The 18,312-nt window shown below is 42.5% G+C and overlaps 1 protein-coding gene across 4 annotated transcripts in view; it reads left to right on the top strand.

Annotated features, from left to right (window-relative positions):
* Ntrk2 (neurotrophic receptor tyrosine kinase 2) overlaps nt 1-18,312 on the top strand; it is a 342,416-nt gene that overhangs the window by 24,921 nt on the left and 299,183 nt on the right. For all 4 annotated transcript variants that reach the window (XM_028863139.2, XM_028863143.2, XM_028863146.2 and 1 more), the window contains exons 2-5: nt 5,393-5,467; nt 5,582-5,653; nt 9,740-9,808; nt 13,445-13,599. In XM_028863139.2, the coding sequence (XP_028718972.1) occupies nt 5,393-5,467; nt 5,582-5,653; nt 9,740-9,808; nt 13,445-13,599 (371 nt within the window). The remainder of the gene's footprint in view (nt 1-5,392; nt 5,468-5,581; nt 5,654-9,739; nt 9,809-13,444; nt 13,600-18,312) is intronic.

The following is an 18,312-nucleotide window of genomic DNA, read 5'->3' as shown; positions in this document are numbered from 1 at the left end:
GATAAGGTCCCCAAATGGTACCTGGGCTTGAGGAAGGAGGAAGGCTTATTGTGGACACCACGAGAGGGTGGAGGCCAGTAGTGACTTCTGAAGCGTTGCTCTTATGGGGTAGGGGTAAAAGTCCTGAGGCTCAAGGAGCCAAGAGGGTTCCTAGGGAGTGTGGAATTTTAACTGTTTGATTGTCCACTCTGTCATAGTGATCAGAAAGTGGCTGTTAGCCTGCCTGAGTGGACAAAGTCACCCTCTGCAGGGGAGTGGGAGGAAGCCTAGACTGCTGTGAAGAAATTGTTTGCTGACCTCCTGTGAAGTCCCGTGAGGCAGGGGGGGAGGAAGACCCTGGGCCAGAAAGCCACTGAGTCCAGAGTTTTCTAGAATCCTAGGCTGGGGGCAGAGAAGCTGGGGGTTGTCATGGCAAAAGCTCTCACAGCCCTGCCAAATTCCTGGTCTTTTCCATGCTTCCTTGGGAATGAAGGCCTTGGGACCTCTCTTAAGCAGGACCCTCAGGGCTCCGCAGCTTTTCCCAGCAACCATGGGGAAAGGTCTCTGGGAGACTTGCTGGGGGGCTGTCGAGGATTGAACTCCAGAACCCTTTGTAGCTAGGTGTAAGTCACCAGTAGGAGCTAGGTGTAAGTCACCAGTAGGAGCTAGGTGTAAGTCACCAGTAGGTAGTGCAAGGCACTTCTCTTCAGTTCCTGCCTAGAAGTGCTGGGGCCCCGGCTGACAAGGGACCCGCTGCAGACCTAGAAACCTGAACTCAGCTGTGTCTGTCTTCTGAGGCCTGGAGACAACGGACCTTTCTGTGGTCGTTTTACTCTGGGGCGGTCTCTAGTTCTCCTTTCTACCCTTTTCTTTTCATTCCTTCCTCCTCTTCTTGTTTGGGTTCCTTCCTTCCCTCCTTCCTTCTCCCCTCCAGCCTCCCCTCCTTTCCTTTCCTCCTCAAAAAGTGAAAATGATTCAAAAGACCATCACAAGATAACTTCCTCTACTCGCTGGGATTAAGAAGCCATGCTGTGTCTTTTGTCTCTTCTCTCACAAATCTTTTCTCTTTATAAAAAGAAATAGGATTTCAGTTTAGCCAGATAAACCATTTAACAGTTAGTTTCCTTCTCTTAAGGCCTTTCTCCCTGCCCCAGCTCACCTTCCTCACCATCACCATCACCCATACTGCAAACCTAGTGCTTCCGTTAGGCTCCTAGGTAAATTGTCTCATATGTGTATATCAGTATATAATTTGATGCTTCTCAAACTTTGCCTGGAGATATATATATATATATATATATATATATATATATATATATATATATATAAAATTCCTGATATCTATATGGGTGCATATGTTCTGACTTCGGACTCTATCGTGATATCCTCTTGATTGTCTTAAAACTCCTCCTCTTCTTTGGATAAAGTCTCCCTATATAACTCAGGGTAGTTTTGAACTGGAAACTCTCCCACCTCCCCTCCTGAATGCTGGAATCCCAGAAAAGCAACAACACGCCCACATGAGCATTCCTGCATCTGCTCTCTTGTGCTTATGTGTAGAATTTCTCTTGGGTGGCACCTACAAGTAGAATCACTGGACGTCAAATGGTACCAGTTTATAATTTTGCGGAAGGTGGGCACTGTGCCCTTCGGAGTGGTTACTCCAGGTCACACCCTTCCCCACAGGGTAAGGGAGTTCCCCATGTCATTAGCAACGAGTCAGGGCCAGATCTGTCGGTCTGGTGGGAACTAAGAGATAGGACAGTGTTGTTTTTGTTTGTGTTTCAGAATCCTAGAGGGTGAGCAGCTTCCCGTGGGGCTCCTGGCCACTCTGGTTTTCCTCTGTGGACTGACAGTTAGCCTCACTGGCTCCCCTTCCACTTATGATTTCTCACTTGGGGGTGACTAAGCTGAATTCTTTTTCTTTTTCTCTTTTCCAGATTTATTTATTTGTATTTCATATGTATGAGTGTTTTGCCTGCATGTATTTCTGTGCACCATGTGCATACCTAATGCTCATGGAGGCCAGAAGAGGGCACTAGTTGCTCCAGAACTGGAGTTACAGTCAGTTGTAGGCCACTATGTGGGTGCTGGGAACTGAGCCTGGGTCCTCTGCAAGAACAGCCAGTGCTCTTATCTGCGCAGCCATCTCCTGAGACCTAAGCAGAATTTCTTAGGGGTAAACGACATTAGTACTTATAGCTAGCAGCTGGAGTGTGGACTTCTCTACTTAGATAAGAACCAGGAGCAACCTTAGCATCGGCTGCTGGGGGAGCTTTGCCCATCCAGGACACAGTCCCTTTGACCACAGCCATGTCCCCAGCATTCCTTTCTTCACACTCTATGGCCATTTTTATAATGTCGTATAGCCTTTTGAGTGGTTTTCAGAAAAATTGATCTGGTATTAGATTCAAGAGTAATCATACTTCGCTGTGTGTGCTGCTGCTTACTTTTTGGTGAATAGTGTACATTTATCATTGACAGAACTGGTCTTCTTGTTTTCTTGAGAATTTGCAATCAAAAAACTTAAAAATAAAAGTTTGATTCTTTTAACAAGACCATGTTTTTTGTTTTGCTTTGTTTCATTTTGTTTGTTTTGTTTTGTTTGAGACAGGGTCTCACTATGTAGCTCTAACTGTGCTGGAACTCATTATGCAGACCAGACTGGTCTCAGACTTACAGAGATCTCCCTGCCTCTACTTCCCAAGTACTGGGATTGAAGGTGTGTGCCAGCACGCCCGGCCAAGTCAATGCTTTTTTAACCTTAATTCTTCACCTCGTTGGCATCTTGTCTTTGTGCTCATCGTGTTTTATTGAGGACAGCCAGGTCATGTATAATCTAAGTATCGGGTTTAAATGAAATGAGTATTTCACATTGACACAAACAACCAAAAGAAAGATTGAAGCAAAGATAAATGTTTTTGCCATGGATGTTGCTTAGATCTCCCTCCCACCCAGCGTGTCAGGGAGAATGTGGTGATGGTCCTTAGAGAACGAAAAGCAAAATATAGAGGGTTTCAGAAGGATGAAGGGCTCCGTGCTAACTCAGGTACACTGGAAGGTGGGCTTGTCCGATGCCCCAATGCCAAATCCAAAGAAGCCTCCCCCACCGAGTCTTTTTTTCCTGCTGCTGTGGCATAAAGAAAATGCTAAAAATACTTAGCACTCTGGAATCGAGGTCTTAGTGTAGCACACTGAGAAGAATGAGGTCACTGTGGTCTTACTGAAAATGTTAGTGCAATGAAATTCTTGGAAAAATGTCTCCAAAATGTGATGATTTTGAAACATTTCATAAAAACTTGATGTCAAAAATTGAGCATTCAGCTCAAGTCTTAAAATATTTCCTTTTTCTGTGGCGGATCGGAGGAGGAAGGGATCACCATTAGGGACTTCACTTCCATCTTGTCTTGTGTCCTGTGAAGGGCTGGTCTTGGCTTAGGAATCTGAGAGTTTGAGAAGTGGTTGACTTTCTGTTTGGGAGGCTGGGTTTTTGATGTAGTGTTAGTGTGGCTCCTTTTAAAATGATTTTGGTATTGGTGTAGTTTATATACTCAGCTGTTCAATTTTAATTTTAATGTGCCCTAATTCTCTTTTCCCCTTTCTTATTCTTATAGGTGTGTGTGTGTGTGTGTGTGTGTGTGTGTGTGTGTGTGTGTACCTGTGTGTGGTCTATCTGTACATCTGTGTGAGGGCAAACTTACTTCAGCTAAACCCATCCATCTATCCATCTACCCGTCATCCATCCACCTATTCATTATCTATCCATCATTCACCTCTCATCCATTCATCTATTATCTGTCTCTCATCTATCTATCTATCTATCTATCTATCTATCTATCTATCTATCTATCATCTATCCATCATCTGTCTATCCATCCATCATCGGTCCATCCTCTGTGTAATACCTATTTTGTTTAAGAGGCTACTCTAGGAACTGTGGTGCATATTAAGAATTATAGAAACAATCCTGTTTTCAAAGAGAGCAGACCTAAGAATATAGAGATGGGTTCTTAAACAGCTGCCATTCAGAGCAGAGCACAAACCCTCCGCAACGGTAGTTCTAACAGCTCTATCTTTGTACTATTGGTGACTTTATTGATTGCACATGATGAATTCAGATCAAACCAGTTAGTAATAGCTAGCTTCAGAAATGGCTAGAGTCAAAGACCCAAGTAGTTAGTATTTTGAGGACACTGTCCCTTTTTATGTCTAATTAGCTCTCTTCTTGTTGACTTCATTCTTGGATGGCCTCTTTCTTGTGGTAAAAACTTTACCTGTTGGAAGCCCAAGGTTTGTGTTGTTCTTCAGCTATGGTTCTAGAGAATGGGAAAAACCCAATACCTCTCTCCCTGGATTCATAGTGTTAAATCTTAAGGAAGAGTTTTACTGGTCTCACTGAGGTCACATGCACATCTCTCAGTCAATCATCATGGCCAAGGGACCATTATTCTTTGTCACTAGCCAGAGTCCTTAGTCCTTAACTCCTACATTTAGAATGCTTGGGGACTGGGGAGGAAAGACAGTTTCCTACAGAGACTTCACTAGGGCCACCTGGGGCTTGTGGAATGTGGTTCTTCAGAGGAAATATTGGAATTGTTGCTGACAAATGCAGAAAGAGGGAATGTTGGCCAAGAAAAGAACAGGAGGGAGAAGGAGCAGAAATGCACTTCATGTTTCAGAAGATAAAAGGAGGAAGTGACTGCGTCTCCTGGGATGTGCAGAAACGTGTGACCTTTCTTACACTCCAGGACACATTTTCACCGGTGTATAGTGGTGGTACCTTTAGAAGGTTGCCTTCACTGGAAAGAAAGGGCTGGGGGTGGGTCTAGGGGTAGATGGAGGAATGGGGGCAATATGAAACAAATTGTACTAAATTCTCAAAGAGCCAATGACAACAAAAGAAGTCCCTTCTGTGGTGCAGAAGGGACTCCTTGGACATCTTGCAAGGAATTTACCCATCACTGTTTTGGTGGAAGCTCTACCTCAGACCCTCCCCTTCTGCCCCCCTGGCATCCATATACCCAAAGAGTCTGGAATGTTCTGGTGGAAGCCTCACCTCAATCCCCCTCCCCCATCTCTTTCTCCCCAAACCCTGCCTCATTTCAGAAAGCCCGCCAAACATGGCTCCTCCCCCAGAGATGCTCAAGACCACTCCCACGGGATATTTAAACTGCCCCCCCAGAAAACAGACACATGAATTTTTGGTCTCTTTTACCCGTCTCCTCTCTGGGGGGCTGGAAAATCATCCAGGAGCACTTTACCCCTTAAACCTGGGCTTTTTCTAATTGGGTTTAATTTGGTCTGATTTGGATTGCTGTGTTCGAGAGGCTTATGGGGTGCAGACACCTTTCACTCATTCCACGCTATCACCTGCATTCGGAGTCACCCACATTTCCTTTCTGCTTTGTTACAGTTTCATTGCAAATCAGAAAAGGTTAGAAATCATCAATGAAGATGACGTTGAAGCTTATGTGGGGCTGAAAAACCTGTGAGTACTCATCATTTACGTATGTTACCTCAGAGACTTCCTGTGTTCTGCTGTGGTTGGGTAGGTGACTTGCTGCTTAGTTCTAACGTAAGTACCATTATGTGTTTTCTGTAGGACAATTGTGGATTCCGGATTAAAATTTGTGGCTTACAAAGCATTTCTGAAAAACAGCAACCTGCAGCACGTGTGAGTAGAGAGTGATCTGCTCGATTTATTCAGTATTTTCTCACTGTTGTTTATTTTCTTCCTTTGCCAGCACTAACCTTCCCTTTGGTAGTTAGTGTAGCTATGATAACAGCTTAGGAGCATTAGCTTTGGTTCTGATTGATTTCAGAATGGCTTTGGGGTGCTTAGAACAGCCTGTTCATTCCCTTTTGTAAATTTCTGGGCCATTTCCATCTTGGACAGAGCACTGGGCCAATGGCAAGGACTCTGATGTGAAAACGATGTCCTTGTACAGAGGTCTTGATTCTTTTCCTTGGAATAAGACACACTCCCTGCAAGACATCAAGCTAAGTAATCAAGACGCTGACTTGGCCTTGGACGGCTTAAGGAAATAAAAATTACTAATGCTTTTTCTCTTATAATAGGACCATTTGAGCCTTCATTTTCTCAATAGCATGTGCCATGGATTGATAAAAATAGAGGAAAAAAATCAATCACTGGATATGATAAGGTTCAGATGACTCTTAATAGTAGGAACTGCTTTCCTCCACGTCATATTGGCATTTTGTTGACTCAGGTCAATTGGAAATGCAGGAAATAAGAGTTATTATATGATTTTCTGTTAAGTCCCTTTAATGATACCAGTTAAGTCAATAAATTATGGGCTTCCTGAGATATCCTACTAAACAGTTCACCCAAAAGACAAACATGCCCGTGGTCCCTCCCCAAACTCAGATTCCCTCACACTGAGTTCCACATGGAGTAGATCTTCTGCTGGAGGGTTGTCATCTGAGTTCTTGCTGACCAAATTCTCTTTGCAATAACTTCAGCATCTCACAGTTTGCGGTTTACCTGCCAGGTCTCACCTAGACATTTCAGTTGTGTAGAATGATGTCTGTATTCCCAGTTGGAGGGAGATGTGGGACTTACCAGGTGGCTAACTCTTCACCGTGTTCTTAAAACAGGAATAAAGGAAATAAAATTTCTGCCATCACTATGATCCTATAACATCTGTCCCTTTTCCCTCCCTGGGGAAAACAGTTCCTGGCCTGATTTCTATGCTGGTTATTAAAGAATTCATTGTCTTAGAGGGACTGCCTGGATGCCCTATGGAGATGTGTTGATATTACTGAAGGCCTTAATTTCATAAAGTCATTATCATGAGTTCATATTTTATATGTGACAGGAATAATGAAGTCACTTACTAAGATAGAAAACATTCTGCAAAAACAGAATAAAACTCTGGGCACATTTTAAAAACACATTTTCTTGAAACGCTTCTTGACAGCCTGTCTGGATTGGTTTGCTGGGGCAAACCTGATGTGTTGGTGGCCCTTGGTAGCATAGACCTGAGAGCAGGATAAGAATGGGAAAATGTCCCACTGCAATCTCTCAGAAGTAATTAATGACCTTAATAGTTAAGTTTCTGAATTTTCATTACAGATGACCTTAGACCCAAATCGCTCAGCAGTTGCATTGTGTGCTGATTCCTCAGGGGATTGATGTTCCCGTTATAATATGAACAGTGGGCCATGGCTAATTGAAATTCTATTGATAGTCCTTGTGTGTTTTTTGTGTTGCTGTGTGATAGGATAATTCTAATGGTATTCTAGCTTGCACATCCATAAAGTCACGTACCTGGTCCTGCCTCTTAATGTGGTCTTATTTAAGATAAAACACTAAAGAGGGATAGATATTCTATACAGCTTTCTTACCAGACAACAAGCAGGAACCAATAATTGATCAATCTTCAAAAACTCTATTGATTTGTGTAGTTATTGTCAAGCAGCATGACACAATGAAATTAGGCAAGCATTCAAGCATTCACAGAGAGCAGTGAGAAGCCAGGGAGCTTCATGCTTCCACACGGAGAAAGGGGCTATTCCTCGACACAGAATGAAGCTGAATCAGGTAGCCTGCCTTGTAGGGGTGGAGAGGAGAGTCAGTTCTAGCATCTGCCTTCTGTCCCAGCCTCTGCTTGGGACTGAGGACCCTGGGGACCAGCTTGTTTTCCCTGGATTTCCCAAACACAAATTGCACTAACCTCAGTTATCAACACAGTGAGGTGCACGTGGAAGCAATGTGTGCTAAAAGCTCTCCAGCCCCCGCTGGCCTGATGGCCCCTCTGAGCTCCCCTACCTATACAGAAATGTGGGAAAGATGGAACTATTGCACTTGGGCCTTTAGGGAGCTTCGGAGGGGAAGCCTGGCTCACTTTACTCAGCTTGCCTGGTCCATGTTACCCTCACACAGTGGCCATCCAGAGCGTCTTTGAATGTATGTCTAGGTGCCTTTAATTGCTGCCCAGACCCTAAAACCCCAGGGACTGTGAGAAAAGCCAGCCTGTGTGTTTTCCAGGGGCTTTGCCGAGGTGCTAATTATGCTCTTAACAAAGTTTTACAATCAAACAGTAAGAGGATTGTTGATTCTTTCTTCCTTCTTCCTCCTTTTTGGCTTTTGGCTCGGTTCCTAAGTGTGCTTCATAAAACTCATCTTGTTCTCTGGCTGGTCACCCCGTGCTGCTCTGTGCTGTTGGCAACCCAACAGAGCAGTGGCTTCCAGGGAGGGCCGGCTGCAGGGAGCTGGCTGGGAGCAGCTGCTCCATAGGGCAGCGTGGAGCTGACAGGGACTCTTCTCTGTCCCTCCCCTTGCCTCCCCTCTCTCCTGGTCTCTGCCTCTTTTTCTCTTCCTTTCCTCCCTGCCTCCATTTCTACCTCCCCTTTCCTTCTTCCCTCCTCTCTGTTTTTATTTATCTTGGGAGAGAAGAACATATTTTTTTCTTTCTTTCTTTTTCCTGAAGGAATGGGATTTGTGATGAGCACATGTGGGCCTTAAAGACAGGCATAGACTTTTTGATGGGATGTGCTCCACTGGAGCCCTTCTTAGTTCATGTTCTAGAGGAAAAGACTTATATGGGCATGTCTCACAACTTCCTGGTGGGTTATTCTTTCATGTGGAATACCATTGCCTGGGGGTAAGCCCACTGCACTAGTGTGAATGGAAAAGATACAAGCTTAGAAGACAGCAGAGCATCTGGCTGTCAGTCAGGGTTCAGGTGGGTAGATATCTATGTGAAGGAGGCCCATTGGATGGACATATCCATTCTTGAGTTATGAGAAGCCACATTTTTCCCCCATTCACCAGATGACTGGTACTAGCTCATGATTTAGCTCCTGGGCTTTGGTCCCGCTCTGGCTCTGAAGGTGACTGTTCACACAGACCAGAACACTGGACTGATACAGCATTCTGGCCACAGGTACAGGTCAGGGCCAGGATTACTGTCACTGTTAGACATTATAGCTCCTTAACTTTAAGTAAAATTTTAGCAGCAAACAAACTCGGCTACCTGGATAATGGCTGGAAATTTCCTATCCCAGTGATTATGGCACAGAGCACTTGGAATGCGCATCCACCTGACCGGGAAATTCATTAGGGTTTTTGTTGTTGTTTTTCACCATGGATAGCGCATCTTTCCATTGGTTTATGTAACTCTGAAGATGCCGTGTTTCTGGGAATTCAAGATAAAGCCTGACACCCTGCTCCCCAATTTTCACCCTATTTTCTTCACGGAGTTACTCACTCTGAAAGCCCTATGTAGCTGGTCTCATCAGGACGGTCTCAGTCAGCAGGTGTGTTCTTTCCCGAAAAGACAGTTTAATGTCTATATCTATTCCAAGTTTTGTTTGTCACGTAACTCAAAACGTTTAAGAGGCTTTTTAGTGGTAAAGCTTTCTTGTTCTCATGAGCTTATGATGTTATAATTTATTATATGTTCCCCAATTAAATGTTCAAAATGTCAGGATCTCCACTAGGCATAGAGCTGGGCTTCCAATCAACACGTGAAATGTAAGCTTTTGGATGAAATAAAGATATTAAAAATTGACTCTATGAAGCACAGACTCTTCTTTCATAGCTCGTGGAAACCATAAGAGAGAGGCAGGGAACCCCAGAAGTTATCTTTCCAGGTAAAAGACATGACTGAGTCTAAGTAACATGTGTACCCCAATCCAAGAAAATTACATCCTGAAAACAAAATCTTTATTTGAACACATCGTTTTAAAACCATGACCTTTTAAATTCACACTTAATGTATCTGATTTCTTTCAGTAATTTCACACGAAACAAGCTGACAAGTTTGTCTAGGAAGCATTTCCGCCACCTTGACTTGTCTGAGCTGTAAGTAATGATTTTGTTTGGCATTTGGGAGGAAATTTTCAAAAGAAAGGATAATTAAGTAATTTTTTTTAGATGAGTACCATTGCAAGTTTATGTTGCATCAAAGTTCTTGAAAAATGATTTCTTTAGTCTTGTCCCAACTGGGTGATTAAAATCCCAATCTCAATGATATGTCATTATGCTCAGTTGATGTTGTTTTCACAAAAATAATTCATTTTCTAATAGAGGGAAAAGAGAAAAAAACATCAGGGAGTTTTGTGTTAAAGTGGCTTTATATTTCATCTCATCTGGCTCCTGTTTTATCCAAGCGCCCAAATAAAGCAAGTTCATCAAAGAGGAAATTACAGTGGATAAAATCCTTCCAGCTTTGTCTGTCAGCCTCAGCCCAGCATAGGCCTGGGAGCAGCCAACCGCGGAGGAGAGGTTATTCCCCACCTCTACCATCTCTTGAATTTTTCTTTTTGGTCCACCACTATGCTCAATATTTATCCTTATGTCCCAGTTTCCTCTTCTGCAAAATGACAGGAGAAACATTGAGATGTGTTGCTGACTAACAGCTAATATCTCTGACGGTCCTCAGTTCTTGGTGTAATCACCACAAGGCAAATATGAGCGGCTGCCGTTGCTGTGAGGAGGTGCTTGAGGGATCCCCACGGCAGGCATGGGGCTGGAAGGACAGGCCTTGGAGGTTAGGAAGAAACATTAGCATAAACCACTTGAAAACATCTGTTCTCAGTATTTATTTTCTTTACTGGGAAAGTCAGGAATGTGGGGTGGGGCAGGAGTCATCACACATCAAAAGCCGAAGGGTGACTTGAGGGTTCTTCGTGAAGCTTCACAGCTCAGAGCAGAGGAAGTGGGTTCTAGGGCCACTGCCCAGTCTGCTCCCAGACACCAGAGAGGTGGGCCTGGGCCCTGTTCCCATCTGGGGTGGTTTCTGTCCCCTCCTTGCCGTTACTCCAGACACTGATGCGGCTAAGAGGTGGCTTGGACTCTGAGCAGCAGGATGAAGTCCCTTAGAGAACGAGCCATAATGGAGCTCTAGCCTCTGAGGCTGAAATGTGAGGTTGCCCATGAGCATGTGAGCCAGGTATATCAAGGCTGGCGAGTGCACATCTGAGTGCTGGCTGCCCCAAGCAGGGAGCCCCTTACCGCTTCCACAGAGACAGTCCGGGAACCACTCACATGGGGGTTGCACCAATATTTTCCTTCAACCAATAGGAAACCATATTGCCAGAAATAGCTATGCCCAGCAGAGCTGGAAGGCAGGTCTGATTTCTGAGGTATAGTGTATGTTGTGTATGTTGGGGGGGGGGGGTTGGGGGAGTGGGGGTGGAGCAGGGACAGTGGAGGGAGATTAGGACTTTGGCCTAGCAGACTGGAGAAGAGACTAGGCGGTGATGGCATGGTCCTCAGATTAACGCCAGAAGAAGGAGTGCCCATTGGATTAGGTGCTCGAGATGACACACACACAGCATCTTCCTATAAAGAGAGTCCTTCGCTATGCTCAAGCATACCATGCAGACAGGTGGTTCCCCCAGTGGAGAGGTCACAGCTGTACAAGCAGGAAGGGGCTACATGATGAAAGTCTTGACAACTGGCAATTATTTGGAATAAACTGAACTTCAGGGAGTTGAAGAACTAGTGTTTATTTCCTTAAGTTATTTTAAGTTGATACTAGTTACATATTTCTTTGGGGTACAGTATATTTGACATTTGCATGTAGTATATAAGGATATATATATATATGTCTTATATACTGATGTACTGATTATATATATATTATATATAAAATTTCAAATATTCAATACTCAAGATACTTTCTTCCACATCTTTTGCAGTATAAATTACTGTTTAACACAGTAAGCCTGCTATACTGTAGAGTGCTGGGACAGTCCCCATCACCCTTCCCACTACTCTTCCCAGCTTCTAGTAACTACTACCTACACCTTACACCTATGAGACCAGGTTAATTGGCTCCACATGTGAGTGGGGACATGTGTTGTGTGCCTTTTTATTTCTTTTGGCATTTCTATCACAGGAAGAGATTTGACACCTCAAAGGCAGACATGTGGCACAGAGCAAGGTGCTCCATGTAAAGGTGTTGGGTGCCACTGCAAAAAATCTCCTGGATGAATTAAAAATTAGAGTTCTTCTTTTCAGTTCATGTTTCAAAATCCTGCTGGCAGCATAGCTCACAGCTCATTCCACAGGTGCTAACCATGGGGGTTACCTGCCAGAGTGAAGGAGAGAAAGTTGCCTAGGATTCCATCTTCAGTGGGAGAGGTGGGTGCCTCAGCAAACCAGTGCAGCCATCATGTGAAGAGAGAAGGGAGCCAGCTCTTCGCCAGTGCTGTGCGGCCATGTGTGCATCCTGGGTTCATAACTGAAGCATCCTTTCCATTTTTTCCCACTCAGCTTATTTGATTACAGGCTGATTTTAGAAAGACTTTAGTTATTTATGTATCAGAACTCTAGGAAATAGCTTGGGTGACTTGAGTTTGAGCCAATGGTGGGTCTTTTCTACCTCCTATTTCATGTGTCATATCATCAAATCCTATTTTGATATTCGCGGGATACTTGGAGATGAGAAAGCAGACACAAATTAAACCAGTCTACCATGACCACATTTCCCCCCAAAGAAACTCACAGAAAACTCTCCTGGGACCTCTGAGATTCTTAGAACACAATCAGAAAACCACAGGAGTAAACAATGCTGCAAAGCCAGGTCCTGTCCTCAGGAAATCTTAAGTATTGTGGTTAGCGCCAGGCAGAGTCTATGTAACGATTGAAAATGGCCTCATTTAAAGGTTCATTATCATAAATGGAATTCATCTTAAATAGGCCACTGAGCATTATAAATAGCATTAAAGATTTTTTCCCTGTGGTTTTTGTTTTCCTCTTGACCACTTCCTCTTTCACCCACTGTAGTACTAGCATCCAGACAGCGTGGCTGAGGTCTTTTTGCACACCCTCCTGCAGCAGACTGCACAGCGCAGCCTGGGGAGTCCAGCATATCATCCTCTGAAAGCCTCACTGGGTTGAGGATGTGCATATGTGTTCTCTATCTTCCTTCCATCCAACTTATGCCCTCAACTTTCTTGCATGAATGAGAAGGACTCTGGTTGCATAATGCAGAAAGGCAAGAAAGACAGCCTCCTGGTGTGCACCTCAGCCTTGGATCCCTATCTTTAACTTCATTTTAAATGGAGACACAATGGTTCTGCTCCCCACTGAAGTGAGGACTCTTAAGTCTCTAACCTGGTCAGAAATAGGTGTATTAATGCTTCTAAAATGTTATCACTGACATCTTCATTTAAGTACAAGAACAGCACCTTCCCCTATCATGAGATGCTCTCTGTCAGAGCTATGTTTGTTCAGATCTGTTTTCCTACACATTCTGTAAAGTTTCACATCTCTTTGCCGTCTTTAGCCTCTACAGTTTTGTTTGCACATAACAGCAGCAAGTAGTTATTAGATAATGGAGTGAATAATAAGTACTGTCACGCCATGAACGTGGGTATGACTTTCAAAGGTTGATGGCTAAGAAGCCTTCCTCCTGTAGTTGTTCATAAATGCTAGTGAAGCTGAAACTTGAGTGGGAATCTGATCAGGTTGCATTTCTGTTCCATGTAGGATCCTGGCGGGCAATCCATTCACATGTTCCTGTGACATTATGTGGATCAAGACTCTCCAAGAGACTAAATCCAGCCCAGACACTCAGGATTTGTACTGCCTCAATGAAAGCAGCAAGAATACCCCCCTGGCAAACCTGCAGATACCCAATTGTGGTAATTTATTTTTAAATCAATGGGTTCTAGTTGCTATTAATTATTCTAATTGCCTTGGTATGGTAGTGAGTCTGGGAAGAAAACCACCAACCAGACTTCACGGTGTGTTGTGGATGTCTCTGGTGAATCAGACATTTATGTGCAGTGTGGAGAAGCCAGCCCAGAGCACCTTCAGTGAATATTTTTTCCAAGTAGAACATCACTTCTGAATGGCTGATGTTAAAAAACATGGAGAAAAAAGTAGACTGTTAATTCCCCTGTTGATTTGTCTGTCAGTCCATCCACCATCCATCCATCCATCCATCCATCCATCTATCCATCCATCCATTCATCCATCCATCCACCTACCCATTCTCCCAGAAAATATTCCGGGTCACATGCACACTTGATTGGCAAGTAGGTCATGCAGAGGGAAGGGCCTCAGGATGCTGAGAGAGTCCAGCAGCTGAAGCAGACAGTCCAAACCTGCACAGTCCCTTAGGTTTGCCTTGCTGCCCCACACTGGTGTCTCTTGTGCTGTGGTCAACTGTGCTTCCACCCGCTTGTCCCTGTGTCTAGGCTCAGGCTCTCCACTGCCACCTCCCATTTTCCCCAGCATTTCCATGTGGAGAGTTTAAAAGGACACCTTAGGACAAAACCCAGCTCTCAGTGGGAGCTAATGTCCCACAAGGAGGAAAATCAGAGTCATGGCTAGGATTTTATGATCCTGTGACTTATTTCTATACCTTCGTGTGGGTGTTATTTCTTCATCAAAATTTTAATCAGTCCAGCAGTTGGCAAGTTCACAAACAATTCTCTTTGCTCTTGCCTGGTGGCTGGTGACAAAGCAGGAAATTATGTAGCACCTGACTTGTGTCCATGGGCATGTGTGTTAACCGTTTACCTTCAGAAGGCCCTGTCTGAAGTCCCACTTTTATTAAGTACAGCACTGTTGCTGTTTACTCTTGGTGAGGATTTAATACTGATAATAAAACAATAAGTGCTTGCTGATGACTCTGAAGGGCCTTAGAAGACATCACTCACCCATCACACAGATTTCCATGTTGCAGGTGGACTCTTCTGTTCTCATCGTGAGGGAATTGCATTTTGTTCTCTTCCCAGCTCCCCTCGACCTTCCTTACTAAGCAACCTTAAAAACAAAACAAAACAAAACAAAAAACCCAGCACACCAAATATCTCTTAGTGTGTGTCTGTTCCCAACTGATAAGAGAGAACTGAGAGATGCTGTCTAGAGGGACAAGAGAGTCACTGTTGAGTCACCTGGCCACTTGGCTGCTCACACCCAAATCCACATAGCTGTTTTGACTTTCTGATCCAGGAAACATGAAAGAGAGACTATGGGACACAGGCTCCTGTCTCATGAGCTGCCTCTAGACGGGCATTTGCTTTGTCCTTGCCTGACACCAATGCTCTTTTTTATCAATCTTAAAGCGTGGCTGCATGGTCCTGACACAGGTTCAGAGCTCACTGAATGGCATGGTTGACCATTGAAATATGAATAGAAGAAATGTTCAGAGTAAACAGATACTTATTTTTTCTTAGTCTACTTTTTATATTTTTCATTTCTTTTGTTTTCTACATAATTCTTAATGAATTATGTGTTTGAGAGTAACATTTTCACACACATCCCTCCCCCTTGCCAGGAAGCTGAGGTTGATTGATACACTAGGACTAAAAGGTCACCTTTGTAATCCATTTCGATGTTATCAGTGCTTGTTAAAGCATCATTTGGGGCTGTGTTAGCAAATTTGCATACTTAGTTGTCTGTCAATTTTCTGCAGGATTTATTTTGTACTTTCCTTATTCATTTGTGTTTTTCAAGGTATTTTTATTTATATGAAATCGCAGAGGTAATATCAATACATTTTGTCATAAAAGTATATCCTGTACTCTATAAAAACACATTTTTAAAAATTTATAATCATTTTAAGGAAGTAGTGACAGACTCATTAGATTCTAACTATTGCAGAGCATTTGTGGTCAAATGTATCTTAATTACACTAAGTGTTCCACACTGATGGCTATTTGGCTTAGTTCCCATTTTAAAGAAATATTTTTATTTTTATTTGTTTTTAATTAAAACTTTTTATTTGTATATATGTTTGTGCCTGAATATATGTGCACCACAGGCATGCAGTGCCCACATGGGCCAGAAGAGGGTGTCTGATCTCCTGTAACTGAAATCACAGATTGTTGTGAGCCTTCACATGGGTGTTGGGGACTGAACCCAGTCCTAAGAAAAGCAGACAGTGCTCTTGACTGCTAAGCCACCTCTTCAGCCTCAATTCTCATATTATTACTATCATAGTGTTCCCACAATCTGTCTTCATGCTCCTGTAAATGTTCTTCTAGAAGACATCACAGAGAGCTGCACTTCTATTTTAAGATGTGTGTCATTAAAGTCTGCTACACCCTTACTACTCTAGCAAGTTATGTAGCCTGACATCAGCAAACTTCTTAGTTTATCTCTTAAAGGTGACTCCTGGCCTTTGAGCTTGTCTTTTCTTGATTATCAAGTAGTCTTCAGTGTACAGTGAACTGTTTTATGACTTGGTGAATGCACCTCTTTCTATGCTTTCCTAAATTCTCTGTAGTATTTCCCCTTTTCTTTCATTTATTCTCATCTTTAGTTTCTGTTTTTTAATTGTTTTAAAGTTATAAAGTATACTTCTGGGGTTTTTTTTGACAAAATAATAAATCCAAAACACTTGTTACATATATTTCCACATGCATTTTCTGCAAGTGTCTAGAGTTTATCATACTAAAAAGGAAAAAAAAACCTTATATTTCTTCAGCCATTTCTTAGTGTTTTATCATCTTAAATTTTGTTTTTATTTTTTTATGTTTAAAAGAAAATGTTTACAAGCTATTGACTGACTATTGTATTGAATTTCATGTATTGCCACTTATTAGAAGAAAATGCTCACAATTATCAGAAGATACAAATGGCATGATTTCCTAGATCTGTAACAACAACAAAAGCATTAGGAGATAAATAATGTAATTTGAAAATTGTTTATAAAGGTGAATTAATAGGTAATTCAGCAATACACTGGAAAGGCAATAACTTATGGGTTTTTACTTAAGAAACTAGAATTATTTCTTTCCATACATCATAGGTATGTGTTCCAGTTGAAATGGCAGAGAAGAGACATCAAATACATTTATAACACTGAGACACACGCATGAGTAAACCATGGGGAAAGAGTTGGGGAGATGATAATGATGATCAGTGGAAGTTTTTAAAGGTTTAAACATATATTTTAAAGTTTTCACTGGTGCATATTTATTGTACATGCTACTGGGCTACCTAAGGACATTTTCAATCAATTTATGATGTGCTTTGAGTGCATTCGCTCTGTACCCCCATGTCCTTTTCATCCCTCCTGTCCTCTAGCACGCACCCTTTGTTCCCTTAAACAATTGTGTTTCTATATTTATGTCATATATGTGATTTTATGTATCTTTGCAAAATCCAGGACCTGCAAGTGAGAGAAGACATGAGATACTTGTCTTTCTGAGACTGACTTGATTCACCTAGCAGATTATTGGTCAGTTGATGTGGATGACGTAACTTCATTCTTCTGTGTATCTGGAAAGCAGGCCATGCTGCTTTATTCATTCCCCATCCATGGGCACCTAGGTGTGTTCTGTAACATAACTACTGTGAGTAGAGCTGCAGTGAACATGACTGAGCTGCAACTGTGTCTGACTTGGAGTCCTTATGTGAATACCTTGGAGTGGTTGAGCTTGGTTACATGGTGGTTCTAATTTTTGATTTTCTGATGAGTCTTCACAGCTATTTCCACAGTGGTTGGAACCCTTTAGTGCCTGAGGGTTCCCTTTTGCTCATACCTTCAACAGTATTTTTTAGTATGTGTTTTCTTAATGTCTATGATTCTTGCTGGGGCAAGGTAGATATTTTTTAATTTTCACTCATCTGATGGTGAGTGAGGTTGAACATTTTTTCATCCTACCACTTTGCTGGAAATACTTACCAGCTCTAAGAATTTTCTGATGAAGTCTTCAGTGTCTCATGTATCTTACATCTTCTAAAAATAGGAATATTTCAGCTCTTCCTTTCTCATTAGTATCTTCTCTGTTTCCTTTTCTTGTCTTATTGCTTCAGCTAGTACTTGAAGTACAACATTAAGTAAGAATGGAGATAATGAGCACTCTTACCGTGCTAGTGAGAATGGTTCAGATTTCCCTCCATTTGGTTTGTTACATATAGCCTTTAGTGTGCTGGGATTTGTTTTTCCTATTCCTAGTTTCTTTGGGGCTTTTGTTATAAAGCCATGCTGGATTTTGTCAAAAGCCATTTCTGTGTCTATGATGATCATGAGATTTCTGTCCTTGAGTCTCTTTCTGTGATGTATTACATTTACTGATTTGTAAATGTTGAGCCATCCTTGTACCATTGGAATGAAGTCAACTTGATCATGGTGAATGGTCTTTTTGGTGTGTACATATGTTTGGTTTGCAAGTTTTCTCCTGATCATCTTTGCAACTATGATCATCAGATAAATTACCATATAATTTTCCTTTTGTTGCTGTGTCTTTATCTGGTTTGATATCAGTAATACTGTTTTCCTAAAAAGTATCTGTGAAAGGATGAACAGTCTTTTATTGAGAGCAGGGTAATCAAGTCCTCTAACCTCACTGTGTTGGGATCTGTCTGCCTTCACATCTAGTAGTACTTTTATGAAGCTG

Source organism: Peromyscus leucopus, chromosome 5, assembly GCF_004664715.2.
Source record: "Peromyscus leucopus breed LL Stock chromosome 5, UCI_PerLeu_2.1, whole genome shotgun sequence".
Taxonomy (NCBI): domain Eukaryota; kingdom Metazoa; phylum Chordata; class Mammalia; order Rodentia; family Cricetidae; genus Peromyscus; species Peromyscus leucopus.
Note: the sequence above shows the minus strand (reverse complement) of the source record. Positions and strands in the feature narration are given on the sequence as shown.